At 33.7% G+C, this 19,060-nt stretch overlaps 1 protein-coding gene across 1 annotated transcript in view; it reads right to left on the minus strand.

Moving 5' to 3' along the window:
• Nucleotides 1-19,060, minus strand: part of LOC129238322 (uncharacterized) — a 197,985-nt gene that overhangs the window by 106,753 nt on the left and 72,172 nt on the right. The window contains 2 exon segments of the mRNA XM_054873358.1: nucleotides 8,864-9,029; nucleotides 11,965-12,074. Coding sequence (XP_054729333.1) covers nucleotides 8,864-9,029; nucleotides 11,965-12,074 — 276 coding nt within the window.

The following is a 19,060-nucleotide window of genomic DNA, read 5'->3' on the forward strand; positions in this document are numbered from 1 at the left end:
CTTACAAAAATTTAGCACTAGTACTAGAACATTTTAGTACACTAAATTAATTGACATTTGCACTATGCAAATGCACATAAAACGTCTCCATTACTTTTTAGTACTGATACGAATGGAGTACAGTGAACTCCCTCCTCACGCATATCTCTCTCTCAAGCGGACACCTGTTTTTGTTTACTAAATTAGCAATTTTTTTTTCAATTGAAGAAAGTTTTAATTTTTTGTGCCCATTAAATTTATAATATTTTGCCAGCGATTTTTTCAAGTCCTTTTTGATGTTTAACTTCATAACTTTTTCACAAATAGAAAATAGAGAAACAAATACCTTAGCTGCAAACAGCAATCATTTAAAATGAGTATGGGAATCGCTTTATGGGACAGCGGAAAGGGGAAATAGAATAGAAATCGCACTAGAAAGGTAACGTAAAATGCTAACTTTATTGCTCGAATAGATGACAAAGGCTGTGCCCAGCACAACGACAGCAGCTACAATGGTACAGTACGAGTATGTTGCACATGTGAAAGGGTATGTGTCACCTGTATGAGCACACCCATACACACAGCGTAGACATGTACTTATTGTTCCTATCACGTACGGACTATAAACTAACAATATCACTCGTCCAGCCATTCGGAATGCGAATGCTATGACAAACAAAATAAAAATAAAAAAAAAAAACAAAAAACAGAAAACAAAGCAGCTGAGAAATCAAAGAACATAAAGCTATGCCTGTGGCGCCCACCAGCAGCACAAGCAGGCAGCTACGAAACTTTTGCGGACCTGTCCCGCGCTTACAAATTAATTTGCCAGCCCCAAAGGCGTTGACATATATGTACAATTGTACGAATAGTACGGGGCAGAGACTTAGAAGTGGGGGAAGGTGCTCTCTATCTTTGCGCCAAGTGCGGTGTTTAACTTGTTCAGCACAGTGTACCAACACTCACACACACACATAGAATTGTTCACTGCAGTTACCTTTTCCATTCTGGTCCACTCCCTTTCGCTACATTCCATGTATTTATTTATTTATTTACTTATTATTGCAGCAATGTGTTTTGCAACCCATGCAGCGGGGAAAGTGTGCTTTTACCGAAGCGTATATGTATTTGTGAAGGGCAAGTAGCGGTTAAGTGCACGGTGGGAGAGAAAAAGAAATTACGATTTATGAGCGCACAGCTGTGCAAATGCAGGTTGTGAATGTGGAATTCGAGTGACACCAAAAGGAGAAAAAAATATACATTAAAGTGAAAGGCACATGAAAAACGAAGCATTGCCTTAAATTGAGTGCAGTTATTTCGCAAAGGTGTATCTTTGCTCGAATTTTAACCAAGGGGTACTTACTTCAATAAAACTTCAAATTTATACAGCTGCGCTTGTGCAAACATCTATCGATGCTTTGCACTTCTTGGATATTAAATCCTTGTTAGCGTCAGCAATTTCCGGTGCTAAATTATTTTTGATGTAAACTTTTGAATATTTTCTAAAAAGTTTGTGTGCTCAAATAATTTTCAGCTAACAATTTTGGCAAGAAAGTTTTGTGAGGAATGCCTTAGCATACAAAAAAAAAACACCTTTTTATTAAAAAAGTTAAGGAAGAAATGCTTTGCGCAAAATTTCACTTACTTTAATTTAAGCTCAAAAATTACAGTGCTAAATTTTTATTAAAAAATTGTGAGGGCTGCATTTACTGTTTAATTTCTCCTTTTTTCAAAATTGTTATAACGCAATTTATAATCAAACTAATTTTAGTGAGGAAGTTCATGCTTCGGATTTTTGTTAAGCCAATTTTAATACAAGGAGTGTAGTGCAAATCTCTTTTACTAAATTTTTAGTGCACTACCTTTAGTACAAAAACTTAGGGCAAACGATTTTAATACGCTAAATTTTTAGTAGACTACTTTTAGTACACTACCATTAGTACAAGAAATTTAGCGCAAAAGATTTTAGAACGATACATTTTTAGTACACTATTTTTAGTATAAGAGATTTAGTACAACATATTTTGGTGCGCTTAATTCTGGTACACTACTTTCAGTACGAGAAATTTAGTACACATATTTTAGTACGCTAAATTCTTAGGACTCTAGAACAAATTTTTCTGCGCAAGAATGTTATAAAAAATCAATACGATTTTATTTTATTTTTATTTATTATTTAGAATAAACCTAGCGCCTTGAGAAAATATTTTTTTGATGGAAAATTAAATACTTTTTCTTTCTGTTACCAGACATTCAATATTAAATCCTTCCTGTAATAAATTAAATGCTTCCCTTGCTTCGCAATAAAATTGCCTGCCGTTTCAAAAGCAAAGCAAGGTTGAAATTTCACTTCGTATGTCATAAAAAAATACCATTAGACGCATCCCTCCGCAAATTATTACAGCTTTTGGCACTCGCCAGTATTCTTAGCGTTTCTGGTTATTTAAACAATTTCTCCTTTCTATTCATTAAAAATTTGCTATTCTCACTTTCCCTTTTACATACATTTTCCTTTTTATCCACCATCAAATTACGCCACTTATTTTCCTTAATGCCTTCTATCTGATATTATTTGTTTGCCCATTGCAGTATTCACATATTTATCTAGATTAAGTACTAATTTTTCAGTTGTCGCTGCAAGCCCGGTTTGCTGCTATGGCGGTGATGATGCAATCAGCTGCAGTGTTGCCAACGTCATTATAATTATATACTGACGGGGCAGTTGCTGTAGGAATGTGAGAAAGACCGGGCGCTACTACACATATTGTTTGCCTGAACCACTTGGCGGCATAGCCGACCTACATATAAAATAAATGACTAACCATTCCGGGCATAGAAGCAGCAATAAAAAATGAGGGTAGGCAAATAAAAAGCAGCTGCATGCATGCATACATATACAAATATGCTTATGTACGTGTGGTGTAAAAGTTGTGAATGACGATGTTATAGTGAGGTCAGGCATGGATACTCAAAGGGAATGCATGAGCAGTTTGAGATGATGCTAACTTCTTGGTAAACTAGTTTAAGTTGTTGAGCTCAAGTGCTAAAAACATGTATGGAAATGTATTTGGGTTTATATATGAGTTCCATTTAAGAAAAGAATTATCTAAAATGTGTAGGTTTAAGTACTTATTCGCTAGTGCTGAAATTTTCTTAATTTTTATAATGCAATTCATTGCTCCAATTTTTAGAACTAATGCCTTTATGTTGACTAAATAAGTTTGTAGTGTAAATTCTTATTAATAAAATATTACAGGTATTCTTAAAAAAATACTACTAATACACGATAGTATTACAAACATTCACAAAAATAAAACAATAAGTATTTATTGGAGTACTAAATTTGAACAGCTTCCTGTATAATTGTAATTTTAATGCACAGATTTTAGTACTATTTTTTTCTACTTATAATTGTAGAGATATTTTTAAGCTTCAACATCTACTGCTTTGTTTTTATGTGTGCAATTTAATATCGAGGTTCAAAGCAATCGCAAAGTTTGTGTACTAAATGTTTAACAATATTTTATTGTATTATAGATAATCAAGAAAAAACGTTTTAATGTAGAAATTGCCTACTATCTTTAAGGAAAAATTTGTAATTCGATGTAAGCATACATTAAAATTTTAAAGGGGTTCGTGAAATTTTAATACTAAATTTTCATTATAAAATATTTAGTAACTTAATAATATTTGTTAAATATTTAAAAAATATTGATTATTAAAATTTTTATACAATAGTTTTAGTACTTCTTTTTATTATTGCAACTTCTTACCCATTGTAATTTTTTAGTGCGAATTTTTGGTGCCCACTTTTTAAATATCATAACTTAGAAGTTTGTCATTTCCTACCATATGAAAGATATATACTCCTAAGCGTTTCAGATGTAGGAATACCGTCTGAATTACTTGAATTTGGCACAAAATCCAGCATATTAAAGACTAATAGCCAAGAGCAGGCACATTTGACTTTTAGTATTAAATTGCTTGTAAATTTTTGGTGCTGCAAGATTCAAAATTAACCGTTTTCCATCTTTTTGGAGTTATATGCCCGAAATGTGGGACCTTGTACACAGGCTTTTGACCAGCACACAGCTTGACTAACGCTAATTTTTTTGATAGTGATACATTTCTGGAATTATAGTAAATTTGTAGTATGCAATTGATTAGCTAAATATTTAATATAAGTTTAGTTAGTACAAAATTTCAAGTACATAATATTTGTACTAATTCTTTCTAATAATTTTGTTAATAATGAATTTCAATGTTAAAATATGTGCATTAAATATCTACACACATATAACTTGATGCTCCATATCCCGCGATTGACTAAGGATCACAAGGGAAGAGAGCTGCATATAATTAGTACCGAATCTTGGTACTCATATTTCAACAAATTTTATCATAAAGTTTTGTTACTTTTATTTAAAGCGTAATTTTATATTTTTATTAAACAATTTGACGTATATATGCATCTATGTAAGTGTTATTTTTAATTGAGGTCATGGATCTATTAAACAAGCAACGTTATGCCTTTTCATCTGCATTTGATAGCCTAGTCTGCATGTACTTGGCCATATTTGTATACACACAAGTAACAAAATAATAGAATGAGAAGACTTTTTGCCCCATTTACTTCATTTAATTGCCCTCACCGCATGCAGTGAACTGCTGCTTTCCGCTATGTCGTTTCATTTTTCAACTCCCTTTCCATTTTTCACGCTCGCTTGCGCGCGCAATTACATTGCCAACTAACGGAGCATTAGCGTCTGCAAACACTAGTGGACTCGCCGACAAATGCATGCATTAAAAAAAAAATGTGGTTGGCAGCTGATAACAGTATGGTATTTGATGTATGTGCGCAAATGCGATAATGTGAGTGTGCTAAATGCATTAGAGCTCATTATGTTGCAAATGCCGCTTAGTTAACATGTTCCATTCTAAATAGCAGTTGGCAGCCATGCAACTAAAAATACCCTGCTCTCATATAAAGGGTCAAGTATGAAAAAAAATTAAAAATATACATAAATACACAACAGTGCCAGCCATTAATTTGCGCACACATGCACTAAGCTCCTGCATTTGACTGATTCTTTTATTTTAGTGTGTATTTTTCTCTGACCCTAGATATGAAACTTTCCCCTCTATTATTCTCGCTTGAATTGTGTTTACATTTCATCATATTTAAATTGTGTTCGTGGTACCATTTTCATTCGTTAACGTGTTGCATATTTGTTTTGCATTGTTTTTAATTTGACGTAAGCTGGCCTCGTAAGCGCTTGTCAAGTAGACGTTGCAGTTCAGCATCGCAAACGCATAGTTGCTTTCATAATTAATGCCCTCACCACTTTGAACTAGCTGGTTCCTCCGTACACTGGCGGCGGCTGCAGGTTTCTGTTGATTTAAAGCAATAGACGTCAATTTGGCATAAAATATTACTCATACGTCATGGCAATTTTTTGTGGAAACGTTTACAGGTAAGACGTAAATGCAGTAAATTCAAGTTGTGAGTGGTTTTATGTTCTATTTGTGTTGTATGCTCGTCTTCATTGCCGTTCTAATAATATTAAATGCAATATGCGTCAAAAAGTTGCTCATACGTCAAGGCGGATTTCGTATTTAGTCATGCATAATACAGCATATAACTTACAATTATTTTCTTCTATTTGTAATATTTCATACAACTCAAAGCACATTTAATTTGTTTTTTTTTCAAAAAAACAGCTACTCACTACTCGCTAGTTTTAAGAACTTCCTCTTAATACAGTTCCGAAATTATTTCCTCATTTACTTCACACTTTGTTGCGGTATATGATTTTTCTGAGGAAATTCTACATCATTTCTTCACCCATTCTTTTAATACTGAAATTGTTTTGTGTATTTCATGCATTGCATTTCAGTTTTTACTGGCACGGCCCCTTATTTGCCATTTTCTATTGCTCATTGGCGGCTGTTCAAGTGGCAATCGTGGCTGACCGCTTGAGCTCACCAAAAGTGCGGAAATAAATGCAAAAAAAGAATCGAAAAGGCATAAGCTGAATGAGGGTGAGAATTAGAGCGGTGTAATGCCTGCCAATGAGGATGCCAAGGAATGACCCAGACAGAAAATAATAAAAATAAAAAAATCAGCAAGAAATTTAAATAAAAATATATTTGTGCATGGGAGAACAATTGAAGGTTAGTAGCGTATCTGAGTTTCAGGAGAGAAGATATTGTTTTGTAATTATGCTGTAGCATGTTAATAATTTACGAGTATCATTCGGGGATGGTGTAACCAGCGGTATAAGTTTGAAAAAGAATTATTAAAAATTTAGTACAGAATTTGAATTTTAACACGCGAATTGTGGTGTCAATAGATTACAAACTAATACTGTATATTTTGTAACTTATCCACCATTGAAATTTCCGTGGATCAAATTTAGTACTGAAAAGATAAGCATTTTGGATTGTGTATGCAATTTTTCAATGAAAGTTTACTTAATTATGAGTTAAAGAAGATTGCTCAAATTGCCAATATAATAAATTTAGTACAAATTTTAGTATTAGAATTGAAAACGTAAACATGAGTTAGGAATATTCCTAAGAATTAAATAAATTAAGCACACAATTTTAGTACTAAAATTTAAATTCAATATAAAAAATTTAGTACAAATTTAGTACTAAAATTCAAAACTTAAAGATGGGTTAGAAAGACTGCTCAAAATTTTTTACTATACTAAAATACGTAGTAGTACATTTTGAATTCAATATAAAAATGTAGTACAAATTTGAGTACTAAAATTTCAAACCAAAACACGTGTTACAGAGATTGCTTTAAATGTATTACCAAAAAACTTTAGTACAAATTTAAGTACTAAAAGTAAAAACTTATATAGTAGTTAGACAGATTCCTAAACTTCATTACAAAAAATTTAGTACACAATTTTAGTACTAAAATTTAAATGAAATATCAAAATTTGAGTACCTACTAAAATTAAAATTCAAGCTTTTTATAATGATAATGAACTTTTTTTATGTATGTATACCCTATGATCAAAAACTACCGGGAATGTTTAATTTAACCGAACCGCGCACGTGGGAATTATTTTCTTATGTTGATAGGACTGTAAGAAACACATTTGTCACTTTTTAGCACCACAAGATCATTAATGTCTATCTGGCCGGGCAGAAATGTAAGCAAACAATTCTAGAATTTTGCATGATGATAACGCGCCAACGCACCGAACCCAAATTTTGCTGGATTATTTGACCAAACCCCAATAAAATACCATCGTGCAAGCACCGTATTCACCTGATATGGCCCCGTGTGACTTCTTTTTGTTTCCCAAGTTGAAGTTACGACTTCGTGAAAGGAAATTTCAGTCGATAGAGGAGATCAAAGAGAATGCGACGAATGAGCTGAAGGCCATCCCTTCATCGGCCTACCAGGGGTGCACTGGGTTTAACGTTGGCACATGTGTGCTGCTTCAGACGGGTCATATTTTGAAGGAGATAAAATAAATTTGCCTGAAATTTAACTCTATTTTGTTTTATTTAAACATTCCCGAGCTGTTTACCACTGAATTTTTGATGCCTAGAATTTACTTCTAGTTCTAGAATTATTTAACCTAGGTAAGTAGGTAGGTAGGTGAAATGGTTGAAGTACCACCCTGGCACTCCCCAAGCAGCACTAAAGCGCCGTTTGTCTGCCATCAAACACAGCTCCGAGTTTAGAAATCGACCTAGATTTTGTACTAAATTTCTTCAATGAAAATAAATTCGAAATAAATATTGCTTAAAAAAATTACTTTAAATTGAAAAATTAAAATTTAGCACACTCTACATTTCAAAGCTTAAAGTTTAGAAATGAAGTACTGCCATTGACAACTGACACAATAATACATATTTGTTTTTTTAATATTTGAATATTTGTCATGGCAATGGTTGGTCGGTTGGTTAAAGGGGTGTTTCATCCAGAATCCAACTACCGCTTCCGCACAAGTTGGTTGCCACATCCTTACTGCGATATTTAATTAGAGAAATTTTATCGTTACTGGTTTTCTTTTGTAGATATTTTATATTAGCGAAACAAAAAAATAATACGGGAGCCCTTATAATTGCTCCACTTGAATCCTAGTAATATATTTCAGGTAGATATTACTATGAGGGCATGAAAGTATAATCCAATAGATTTATTTTTTATACACATACGTTGATAAGAAAAGAGTAGCGCAAAATTAATCATCAATTTGGTTTTCCACTAACTTTTTTACTAATTTAAAGTAAATGATTTTGAGTAGTGGAAATGTTTGTTGTGCACGCGCACCATAGCTTGTCTGTCTAGTTCACAAGTGCTAAATATGATTGACGTACGATGCCATTTGCGCAGACAGGGTGATTAATTTTGCGCCACAATGTATATATATAGATTTATTTATAGTATATTAACACATGCCAGTCTGCAAGTAATAAATATTTCTTTATACTAAAGTTCATAAGAAATTTTAGAATTTGCTTCAAACATCGCGCATAACTTGGGATCGTTTGTGCGCCGCAAACGCCAACATAAAAAGCATACCCTTCATTGCGCCACATCACTACACTTTTCCTTGTTGAACCACAGTTATTTGACGTTGCTTCTTCTTTTGCCTTTGCCACAATATGGCTGGCCAATTTTTCATAACTTCTTAAATAATTTTGTTTTTAGCAGAAGCTTTTTTACTTCACCTACTGTTCTTGCAAGAAACTCGCCGCTAAAATTTCTATCCCACCCTATGAGAGTTGGTTGGAAAAACCTCGCCTAAGATTTTAAATTAAATATTCCAGCAGACTTAGAGCAGTGGATGAGGCACTACTTTCGCTTTGTGCCACATACTTAACCAATATACATACACCCGCTCGTACATACCTGAACATGCCTGCGGCGGCAGCGGGAAAATTAACGTTGTTGAACTTTTTCGTCTCGCAACAGCGCAACCCAGTGATTGTGGCTTGAAGCTTCTCAGCTGTTGCATAAAATCGGAGGTCTCCATTAGGGAAACGTCTGCGAAGTGCAGGTCGCAGAGAATTTGGTTCTGTAAGTGGAGTAGGGGGAGAGAATTATCAAAGAGTCGGAGAAAAAAAAATGAGTAAAAGAAATGTAAAAAAAATCAAAGTAAAGAGAAATATTTTGGAGCACTGAGAAATGTGCATTTTTTGGTTTCCTTTTTAATATAATTTTTAAGATGTGCGGTTTGTAAAAGAAGTAGCTTTAGGGCTAGTGTGGATAGAACAAACGTTTTTGTGGTATTAATTTCGATAATATGCTTAATAGAAGTAAAAAATATAGATTTAATATAATTTTATAACATTTCAGTAAGCTTTTCATATATATTAAGTGCTGTGTACGTTAAAGTTGAGCACTAAATTTTGTTCTATTACTATGGAAGTATATGTACTTAAATGCAATGCCTAATGAAAGTACTAAACCTGGTTAATAAATTTAAAACTAGTACTAAAACAACATATTGGTCAATTTAGTACTAATTTTTTGTACTAAGCTGGGTATTATATTACTTTATTTAGTACTCAGCTCTGTATCATACTACTCAGTTTAGTACTCAATTTTTGTACGAAGTTAGGTATCACATTATTTAATGTATTTAGTACTAAATGTATATACTAAATTCTTATGTTACGCTGCAGTATTATTGTTTTTTTAGAAATATTTAGCACAAACTTCCAACACTAAATCAAGCTTTCTAATTTCTGTGTCAAAATACGTAAATTATATAGTATATTTTTAATACTAAATTTTTTAGTGCATATTTAGTATATGTTAATCATACATTTTTCAGTATATTTTTAGTGTGACATTTTTTAGAACATTTTTAGTTTTAATTTTTTACCTCATTGTTATTACTATTTTTTTTGTGCGTTTGTAGTACTATATTTTTGTTAGTACATTTTTAGTACTACGTTTTTAGTACATTTTTAGTACTAAATTTTCTAGTACGAAACTATATTTCATTAAACAAAAGCCTTATTGAAAAGACTTCTGCATGAAAAAAGCAAATGAAATACTTTAGTACTGACCAAGTACTAAAAATTAAGCACTTACAGGTTCTTTTCATAATTTTTAATAACTTATTCACTTAAGTTTTTGTGCTCGTTAATTTATAAGTGCAAAAGCAATGGAATGACATTCAACGATAAAATCACAACTGAATTTGTCGCTTGCGCTTGACTATGGGGGCAGATGTGAGCGGTTGTGGGTATGTTTTCAGAAACAAAAAGAAACATAATCCAAAAATTGTTTTAAACTTTTGCCAGCACTTTGTGTTGTCAAGTGAAGTTCGCGTTCATTTTGTGTGAAAACTTTTATGCGGCTTTTCCATTTATTTATTCAAGTGTGGCGGCTCCAAACTACCGAAATGGTTGCCTCCCATTCGTACAGTTAAGGCGTCGTAAAGCCGCACATGTGTGTGTGTGTGGCAAATGTGGATACTTTTTCTGTGCATTTTCTCCACATCCTTTCTACCACACCCATTGGGCTTGGGTTCACCCTCTACACGTGCCAGTGAAGCGCTTACTTAGCTTAGAAAATGGCAAAACGAGTGCTTTTCGAGTGTTTGGCGTAAATAAGTGAATAATCGCGTGAAGAAAGGATATGTTAGTTTAACCAGCAGTCTACTTACACTCCGCGCTGTGTTTTTGGTGTAAATAGTTTGGTAACAAGTTCCATTGTGGTTTGAGCCGTACGCAGCTGTCATTGCCGATTTGTGAGAGTGACAGTTGTGCGAACTTTGGCGCTTCTTTGCATGAATGCGAATCATAGCGCTGGCATTATGTGATTTGTGGCCGTTCGGGGTTTGCCCTTAGTTTTACATCTTGGCATGGAAACTGTAGCATCACACGAATAGAGTTCTCTACAAATTTATTTTAAGTTCATACTCATATATGGATATATAAGAGAAGGTAGAAACAAAAAATTTAGTGAAAGAACTAAACCGCACTTACGTCAAAATCTATTTAGTATGAAAACGTAAAAAAAAAATAATATTTTTAGTACAGCAAGCGAGGAATGTGAACAAACTTCATCTAATGAATATTTAGGGGAAATAAAGTCTTAGTGCTAAAATTATTTTTAATTTTTAGTACTAAATTTTTCGTATACTATATCTCCTGCTAAGATTATGGTTAAAAGCTTATGTAATTAGTTTTTTTTCTCAATAACTTTTTCCACAATATTTAGTACTACCACATTAGTGCTACGGGTAAATATGCAAATCGAGTTATGGGAGTAGATGTAGTCGCTTATTTGGTACAAAGTATACATCTAATTTAATTTAGTAATCGTTATTTTAAGTACTAAACATTTACTAAAAATATGCAAAATTAAAACAGAAAATCATATGCATATAATACTAAAAATTGTGTGCTAAAAATTTAGTACTATAATTTGAGAACCAAAATTTAGGAACAGAATTTCGAAATAAAATTTAGTCCTAAAATTTTACAACTAAAATATTTAATACTAAATCCTTAACGCTTCGTACTCATATTTTAGTACTAGATTTTTAGTACTCATCTTTCAGTACCAAATTTGTAGTACTCATATTTTAGTACTAAAGTTTTAGCACTCAACTTTTAGAGCTAAATTTTTAGTACTAAACTTAGATGAAGCTTTCTAACTTTAATTTGCATATTTTTAGTATTCCAGTACTGTAAAACAATTTTTTTAGTACTGTATAGTAATTTTCATCGAATCTGTGCTTTTCTTGCATTCTTTTTCAACAAAAATAGCAACTTAACTCCAATATTATTCCTATAATATATGTGACTTTTTATGCCGTAAGCTAATGGAATAATTTTCAGCTCAATATATTTATAAGTATTGTTTAATTTGGAGGCAATTGATGTGATTTTATTCGTCATAGTTTCTTTTTTACTTAAAGAAGTACTAAAAGCTGTGGCATAATAATATAAATATAAAAAATATACTTTGTTTTAATCATTTGTAGCGCTCACCTTGAACCGCCTGGCACGTTTCTGATTTGGACCTGTCAAATTTATGCCACACGAATTGCAACGCAGGCATTCCTCGTGATAGTGATTGTTGTCGTAAAGTGGCGAGGGTTCTGAAAGAGTGCAGACAAAAATGATATAAAAAATTTATAGAAATTAAGTTCTTCACTCAAAATACATAGGCGCCAATAATCTACAATAATAATCCAGCTTTTCACTTTAAGCTTTTATACTAAGCCCATATGAATACCAAATTCTTATCGAACAGGTTTGCTAAGCATTTTTTAATAAGATTTATTATGAAAATCCTTTCAACTCTATCATCGCATATTTATGTGCAATTATGCCAAAGATATTCCAAATAGTATATTACTAGTATGCAATTATTTGCCATATCCTTGACATACTTTGCCAGCCAAGCCAGCTCAGTGAGACGCTCATGTGGATATGCGCACAAAAGTGAAATAACTGAAATGCCAGCAGGACTTAGCCGAATACTAAATTTGTAGCTATGTGCACCAGCACTCACACATGTGCGTGCACACAACTACATGCATAGATATTTGGACATGTAATAAAATATCAATAAAGCATAAATCTCCAAAGACAACGAAGCAAACAACAATAATAAAGCGCCTTAATTGGGTAGAGCGAGTGAATGGAGTGGGCAATGGCCTGCTAAGATACATGGAGGAAAAATATATACTTCCAACTATGGCTGCTACAACTGTTAAATAAAAGTACAATAAATAAAAGACTTGAGTGAGTGGAGCGAAATAAAAAATAATGATACCCAGCTGTAGTTTCTGCGAAACAAAAAATTTCATTTTGATTTTCCTGCTTCATTTCTGATTCAGCCCTGCCTGTTTATTATTATTTATTTATTTATTTTTGTTTTTGTGTGTGGCAACTCAAAAGCGATTTCAAAAGTCCACTTAAGGCACATAAGATAATATTAATAATCTCCAAGGATAATAATAATCATAATAATAGTAATAAGTATGCATTTGTGAGCGTCCGAAATGAAGCTGCGTCTTTGCGCGTTTTACTCATACGCGCGGGTGGTCGAAATGTGCAGAGAGTATTTGATGAGGAGTGAATTTTTCGCAGTAGACTGCCAACAATGACGTGCATCTTTTTCATTTGCTATTTGCTGTCATAAACAATTACTTAATCAGTTGAGCTCATATTTCGGCTGGCAAAAGCACACACGCACGTACACAAGCGCAAATAAGCTTAACACATATACATACGAGTGCATGCATATTAGGAGTGCATATATGGATGAGTTAAGAAAATGGAGTTAAGGAGGTGGACTTCTTAGGAATTTCTGTACTAAATATTAATTTCGTATTCTTTTATTTGATTTCTGAAGCAGAATTCTTCGCTCTAGATCTATGTTTTCACTACAGGTAGCTTCGCATGCTGCGTATGTGTACGTGACTTTTGGGAAAATTGCTTTCTTAGCTACCGGTGCTACTTATCTAGTTGTATTTCCTCCCCCTCCCTTTTAGGTAAGTTTTGAGTTTGTTAATTTTTCCTCCACATTTCTACAGTTTCCCACCACTTAGTTTTTCTTTAGCGAATGTTTTTAATTTTAAAGTTTTACCAGCCGCTCAATCCCCAATGCTCAATGTATGTATATATGTGCATATGTGTTTAGCAATATTTCTTCATTTAATTTCTAATTTCATTCTTCAGCTTCTGTTAGCCATTCACATTATTTTCACTTAGTTTTATTTCTTCTTGCAAACTGCTTTAATGTTCTACGCTTTATTAGTCAACCAGCTGTGCCATTGCGGAAATGCGTGTAGAGATTTCTCTTCCACATACCTGTTATTGTTTTCACTCAAAATATTATAAAGATATTGATTGACGTGCGCACATTATATGCAGAAAGTTTGCTTCGATCAATCAGGACTTACAATCAGTCAAGGAGAACGGGCAAAAATAATTATGAGCATATTTGAAGAATTTCAGGAAAAATAATGGCAATACGAAATTGTGAAAGTGAAAGTGATTTTCCAATTAAACTAGAATATTATACGAGTACTATGCAAACCACTTCTTCTGGATTGACGCGATAACTGCGTAAGGGGTTTCGACTGAGTTTAACAAAGCGCGTCAGTCGTTTCTGTGGTCAAGCCCTTCTGGACCTGATCTTTCGAACACAGAAGAGGCCTTCCTCTTCCTCTGCTCTCAACAGCAGGTACCGTGTCGTTTCAGAGCTGGAGCGTTTGAATCGATTCGGATGACATAACCTAGCCAAAAGAGCTGCTGGATCTTTATTCGGTGCACTGAGTCTCTTTCAGAGTTAAGCTCACACAGCTCATTGATCAAGCGGTCCAAAAATCAGCCGCAAAATCTTTCTCCCAACAACCCAAGGAACACCAAACATCTGTTTCGTGCGATAGTATGGGAATGATGAGAGGCTTATAAAGTGTTGGTTTTGTTCGTCGATTGAAGAGTAGGCTGATGCATGATAGATACTCAAGAAGTAGTTTGGTATTAAGTTTAGATAGCTCCGAAGGGCACTTTGTGCCCTCTACTCATCCACACCCAGTTCCCTTACTAAACTCAAGATAAAACTTGATTGGGTTGGGCGTATGCGTCTTTCTGCTGTCTGCGTCGATATGTTTCAACTTTCTTCGGACTATAGCGTCACATTCAAGGAGAAGGTCCACTGGAGTATCCTGAGATTGATCGCAGAAACGACAAAAGTTCGTAGACCAGATCTCGCTCAGGTGCAGATGACAAAGCAGTCTGTAGATGGCCTGTGAGAAAACTCGTGCGTATTCTTAGTTTATTCTTGGGGAAGGTTAGGAGGCTTTTAAACCTCTGCTGGTTGTATCCTCCCAGTAAAGATTTCGCCTGGCTGAGCCTCATAGTTTGTTGATTATATCACTCAAAGCTCTATTCACTTAACGATCTAAATGTCAGAGCTGGACTCATGATACTAAGTTAGAAATCTTCACCAAGGCGTTGCGAAATTAGGTGGACAGGATATGCGAGAGATACCTGTGAACGAATTCGCAATGGAACTCATACGTAAACTACGTTTCTTAAGTCGAAATTATTATTTATCTTTTCCATCGCTTTGCGTTGTTCTCCAGTAGCATTCTACCTACATATATTTTGAGGTGCTCCATTAAGTACTCGTTGTCTCATTGTTAAAGTGCCATCGCAGCACAATTGCCCAAAAGCTTCTCATTCCCATACGTGCAGGATTCGTGTGTAACAGTGCGTATGCGTAACTTTTGGGATATGATTTGATGCGGAAGGGAAATCAAAATAAAACTTTTCACAAAAAATTCCTAACAAAAGTTTTTATTTATTATTTGTGAGAACTTGGAGCAGTTGCAGAGCGAAAAAGAAGATAAAGTAACAGAAAAATAAGAAACAGTAATTAGGTTTAATTAATTTGAAAATTTAACCTTAAGCGAAGAGTATGCGATGGCAAACTCTGGGGAACAAATAATCTGACCAGAAAAAGAAAAATTATGAAAATTATAAAAAAAAGTTTGAGGGTAGTAAGATGGGTAATTGCAATAAATTTTCTGATGGCAGTAAAAACTGCGTATTTTCTTGTATATTTCGATCTTCATGCCCGCCTGGAGCTAGACAACTCATAATTTTGCGTTTTTCGCGACATAATTTTACATTTCATTATATTCCTTTAAAATTTTTTGCTTTTGTATTTTATTTTTATTAATTTTTAAAATTTTCTTACAGATCATTCCAATCTTTCAAATTTTTTGTCCATTTCCAATTATGTTCTTGAAACACTTTAATTTCGTAAATAAATTTCCCCCATTCAGTGCCCTTTCATTTTTCGTTGCTGCTGCGCATTCAGCTTTTGCGCTTTTGCTTTCGACTTCTCCAAGAAATTCCGCCTTGTTTACTAATTAAGTGTTTCGGTTAAGGTTCAGTGTAGCGCAATGCTCTGTTCTTCAGCTCAACTCAGGGTTAATACACTTTTCGCTACTTTGCTCTAATTAATCAAATAGTTAGGCAAGTCTAGCATCGCGAAAGCAGCGAAACATAAAAGGACATAATAGAACAGTGAAAATTCAAATAAAAAAGGCCAGAAAATTATGATGAATGCCTGAAACGAATGCTGGTGGGTTTCTAAGCGCATGGGCGTGGCTCAAATGAGCGAAGTTAGAAAAGTACAGTAGCTGGGGCTGGCATGAGTTTAGGAGGATAAATAGATAGAGCTGAAGGCATTATGGACCCTCTATAAATAATGGCTGGTAATTAGAGCTGGCGCCGTGAAACAATTCTTATCACATCTATTCCTTCGTAGCTCCCTTGGGATTTATTCAAATTTCGAGTCATGCAAAAAACCGTTTAAGCGAAGAGTGGGAGAATGATTTTAATCACATAGCTACCGAGGCAAGTGAAGAGCTTTAAATTATAATACAAAAACAAAAACAAACTTAGTATATAAATTTTGAGCTCTAAAAATTGAGAATAGACTTTCGTATTTTGAATTTAAAAATTTAGAATTTAGTTTCATTATTTAAACGAAAGAGAGATAAAAGAGACAAGACTAAAACATATAAAGTTACTTTTGGAATGCAAGAATTTTAAACGTTTAATTTAATTGTTATAATATTTCAAGGTCTCTGAAATTTTAATTTTCAGTATTGCAAACAGAAAAATGTCGACTTTTTTGAAGTAAAACCAACTTTGAAATTAAAATTAGATAAAGAAGCTAAAAACTCAATATTGAGAGCTGCAAAATTTAAGCGAAGAGTGGGAGAATGATTTTAATCACATAGCTACCGAGGCAAGTGAAGAGCTTTAAATTATAATACAAAAACAAAAACAAACTTAGTATATAAATTTTGAGCTCTAAAAATTGAGAATAGACTTTCGTATTTTGAATTTAAAAATTTAGAATTTAGTTTCATTATTTAAACGAAAGAGAGATAAAAGAGACAAGACTAAAACATATAAAGTTACTTTTGGAATGCAAGAATTTTAAACGTTTAATTTAATTGTTATAATATTTCAAGGTCTCTGAAATTTTAATTTTCAGTATTGCAAACAGAAAAATGTCGACTTTTTTGAAGTAAAACCAACTTTGAAATTAAAATTAGATAAAGAAGCTAAAAACTCAATATTGAGAGCTGCAAAATTTAGAATCTAGATTTTCGAATATTCGAGTTTATTTTCAAATCGAAATATTTGTGATTTGATTTTATAAAATAACACTTTTGAATTTTTGAAATTTGAAAAATGTGGTAAAATAAATACTTAATTTTAAGCAGTTTAATTTTTATTGCAGTTTAGATTTTTCGAGATATACAAATTTTGAATTTTTAAATATTATTATTTTTATGCTTCGAAACTTCAACGTTGAATAATTCGCAATTGAAACTGATAGTCGCTATAACATAAATTAAATTTGAAAATGTCGAATGTTTTTTATTTTGAAATGTTAACTTGTTCTGTTGTAAAGGTAAATTTATTAGTTAATTGTGATTGGTTCATTATTTTAGCAAAAGGAAGAATAAATAAGGTGAATAATTAGAGTTTTGAAATTCAAATATTTCAAATTCTTAAATATATATTTTTTTTTTTATTTTTAGAGCTAAATTCTGTTAAATTTGCAGCTTAAATAATAATTTGAATCATTTTTGGAATCAAATAACAAAATTTTGTGGTTTAAATTAAACCGCAAAGCACCAGCGGCTGTACAACGAACAGCTGCACCCAGAGTTGCTCTTGTCTACCGCACTGTCTCAGCGGCAGCAGTTTTTGTGATTAGCGGAGAGATGCTTATCGACCTCATGATCCAAGAACGAGTGGATGTGTGGGATTCCAGGAAAAAATACACACCGCGGAACGGAGATGCTAAACCATACAGATATGGAAAAGCCAAATAGAGTGACAGATGGCCGGCAAAGATGATTCCTACAATAGGTATTAAAGTGGTGCACAAATGACTTGCTTATTACAAAGCAACAAGTCACACATTGCATGTGACACTGTTTGTGAAGACAAAAAGCAATGTAGGCACACAACTTGAACAGCAACGAAGAAAAACTGTCTTCAACAAGCAATACTACTTCGGCTCTATCGACAGTGCACGAATTGCACGACGCTGCTTATATGCTTGCATGGCAATGGTAGAAAAACATTCTCATACAAGCTTTGCCGAAAGACATCAAGTACAATGTGTGAATTGGTGTCATATGTATGTATGTACGTAGTGTATATTAGCGGCAAAGTGTAAGTTTCATTCAAATATTAATCAGAATTTAATTTTTATTCTACAAAACCATCATACCAAACATTAACTGCCTATTTGATTTTAAAATATCAGGAATTCATGTAAGTAAATAATCCACATTTGACACAATTCACTTGTTTGAATTGAATTGTTTTTCATTGCCTTTCAGTGTCATGGCTTTTCTTGCTATCTTGCCGAAATATGTGTGTTGTGATAATGCTGAGAGAGAAACAAGTCATACAAAAGCATGATTTGGTTTTCTCTCTAGCTGCTATTGCCTGTTACTGTTAGTTGAGAACAAAACACTGCATTGTTGTGTGAATTTAGCAAATGACTTGAAAGCACATATATGTCGACTTGTGCACCACTTTAATAGGTATCATAAATAGGCTGAAAAGAACTTCGGAGAAGTGGGCTATTTCATGTCGCAGTTCGAACCACGGATACTTCTGAAAATTTCAACAGATGGCTCGTGGAAAGCGATTGCTCTGAGAAAGCAGATTGGCCAAATCTCGCCGACCTATCAGATCTGCAAAATGCTTAGGTGCGAGGTTAACTGAAATGCGGTTAAAATATAAGTTGAGGGCGTATTATGGAGAAAAAAGATACACGTCGATACAGTACAACAAAGCGAAGCCTTACAGACAGAGACATAAGAAGACGAACCTGTAGCTTGATGCTGGCTACAAGATGTGGGGGAATAGAACTGGTGCATTTCATGGATGTCGTTCTGGGCCATTCCGAAGTAATGCGGAAAGTAGTCCTGGGAGAGGAGTCTCCCTAGAAGAGCAGGAAAGAGTATTCAAGTGGCCACACCACTCGATGCACTACAAGACGGCCGCTGTAAGTGCGAAGGCA

The sequence above is a fragment of the Anastrepha obliqua genome, chromosome 2 (assembly GCF_027943255.1).
Source record: "Anastrepha obliqua isolate idAnaObli1 chromosome 2, idAnaObli1_1.0, whole genome shotgun sequence".
NCBI classification, from domain to species: Eukaryota; Metazoa; Arthropoda; class Insecta; order Diptera; family Tephritidae; genus Anastrepha; species Anastrepha obliqua.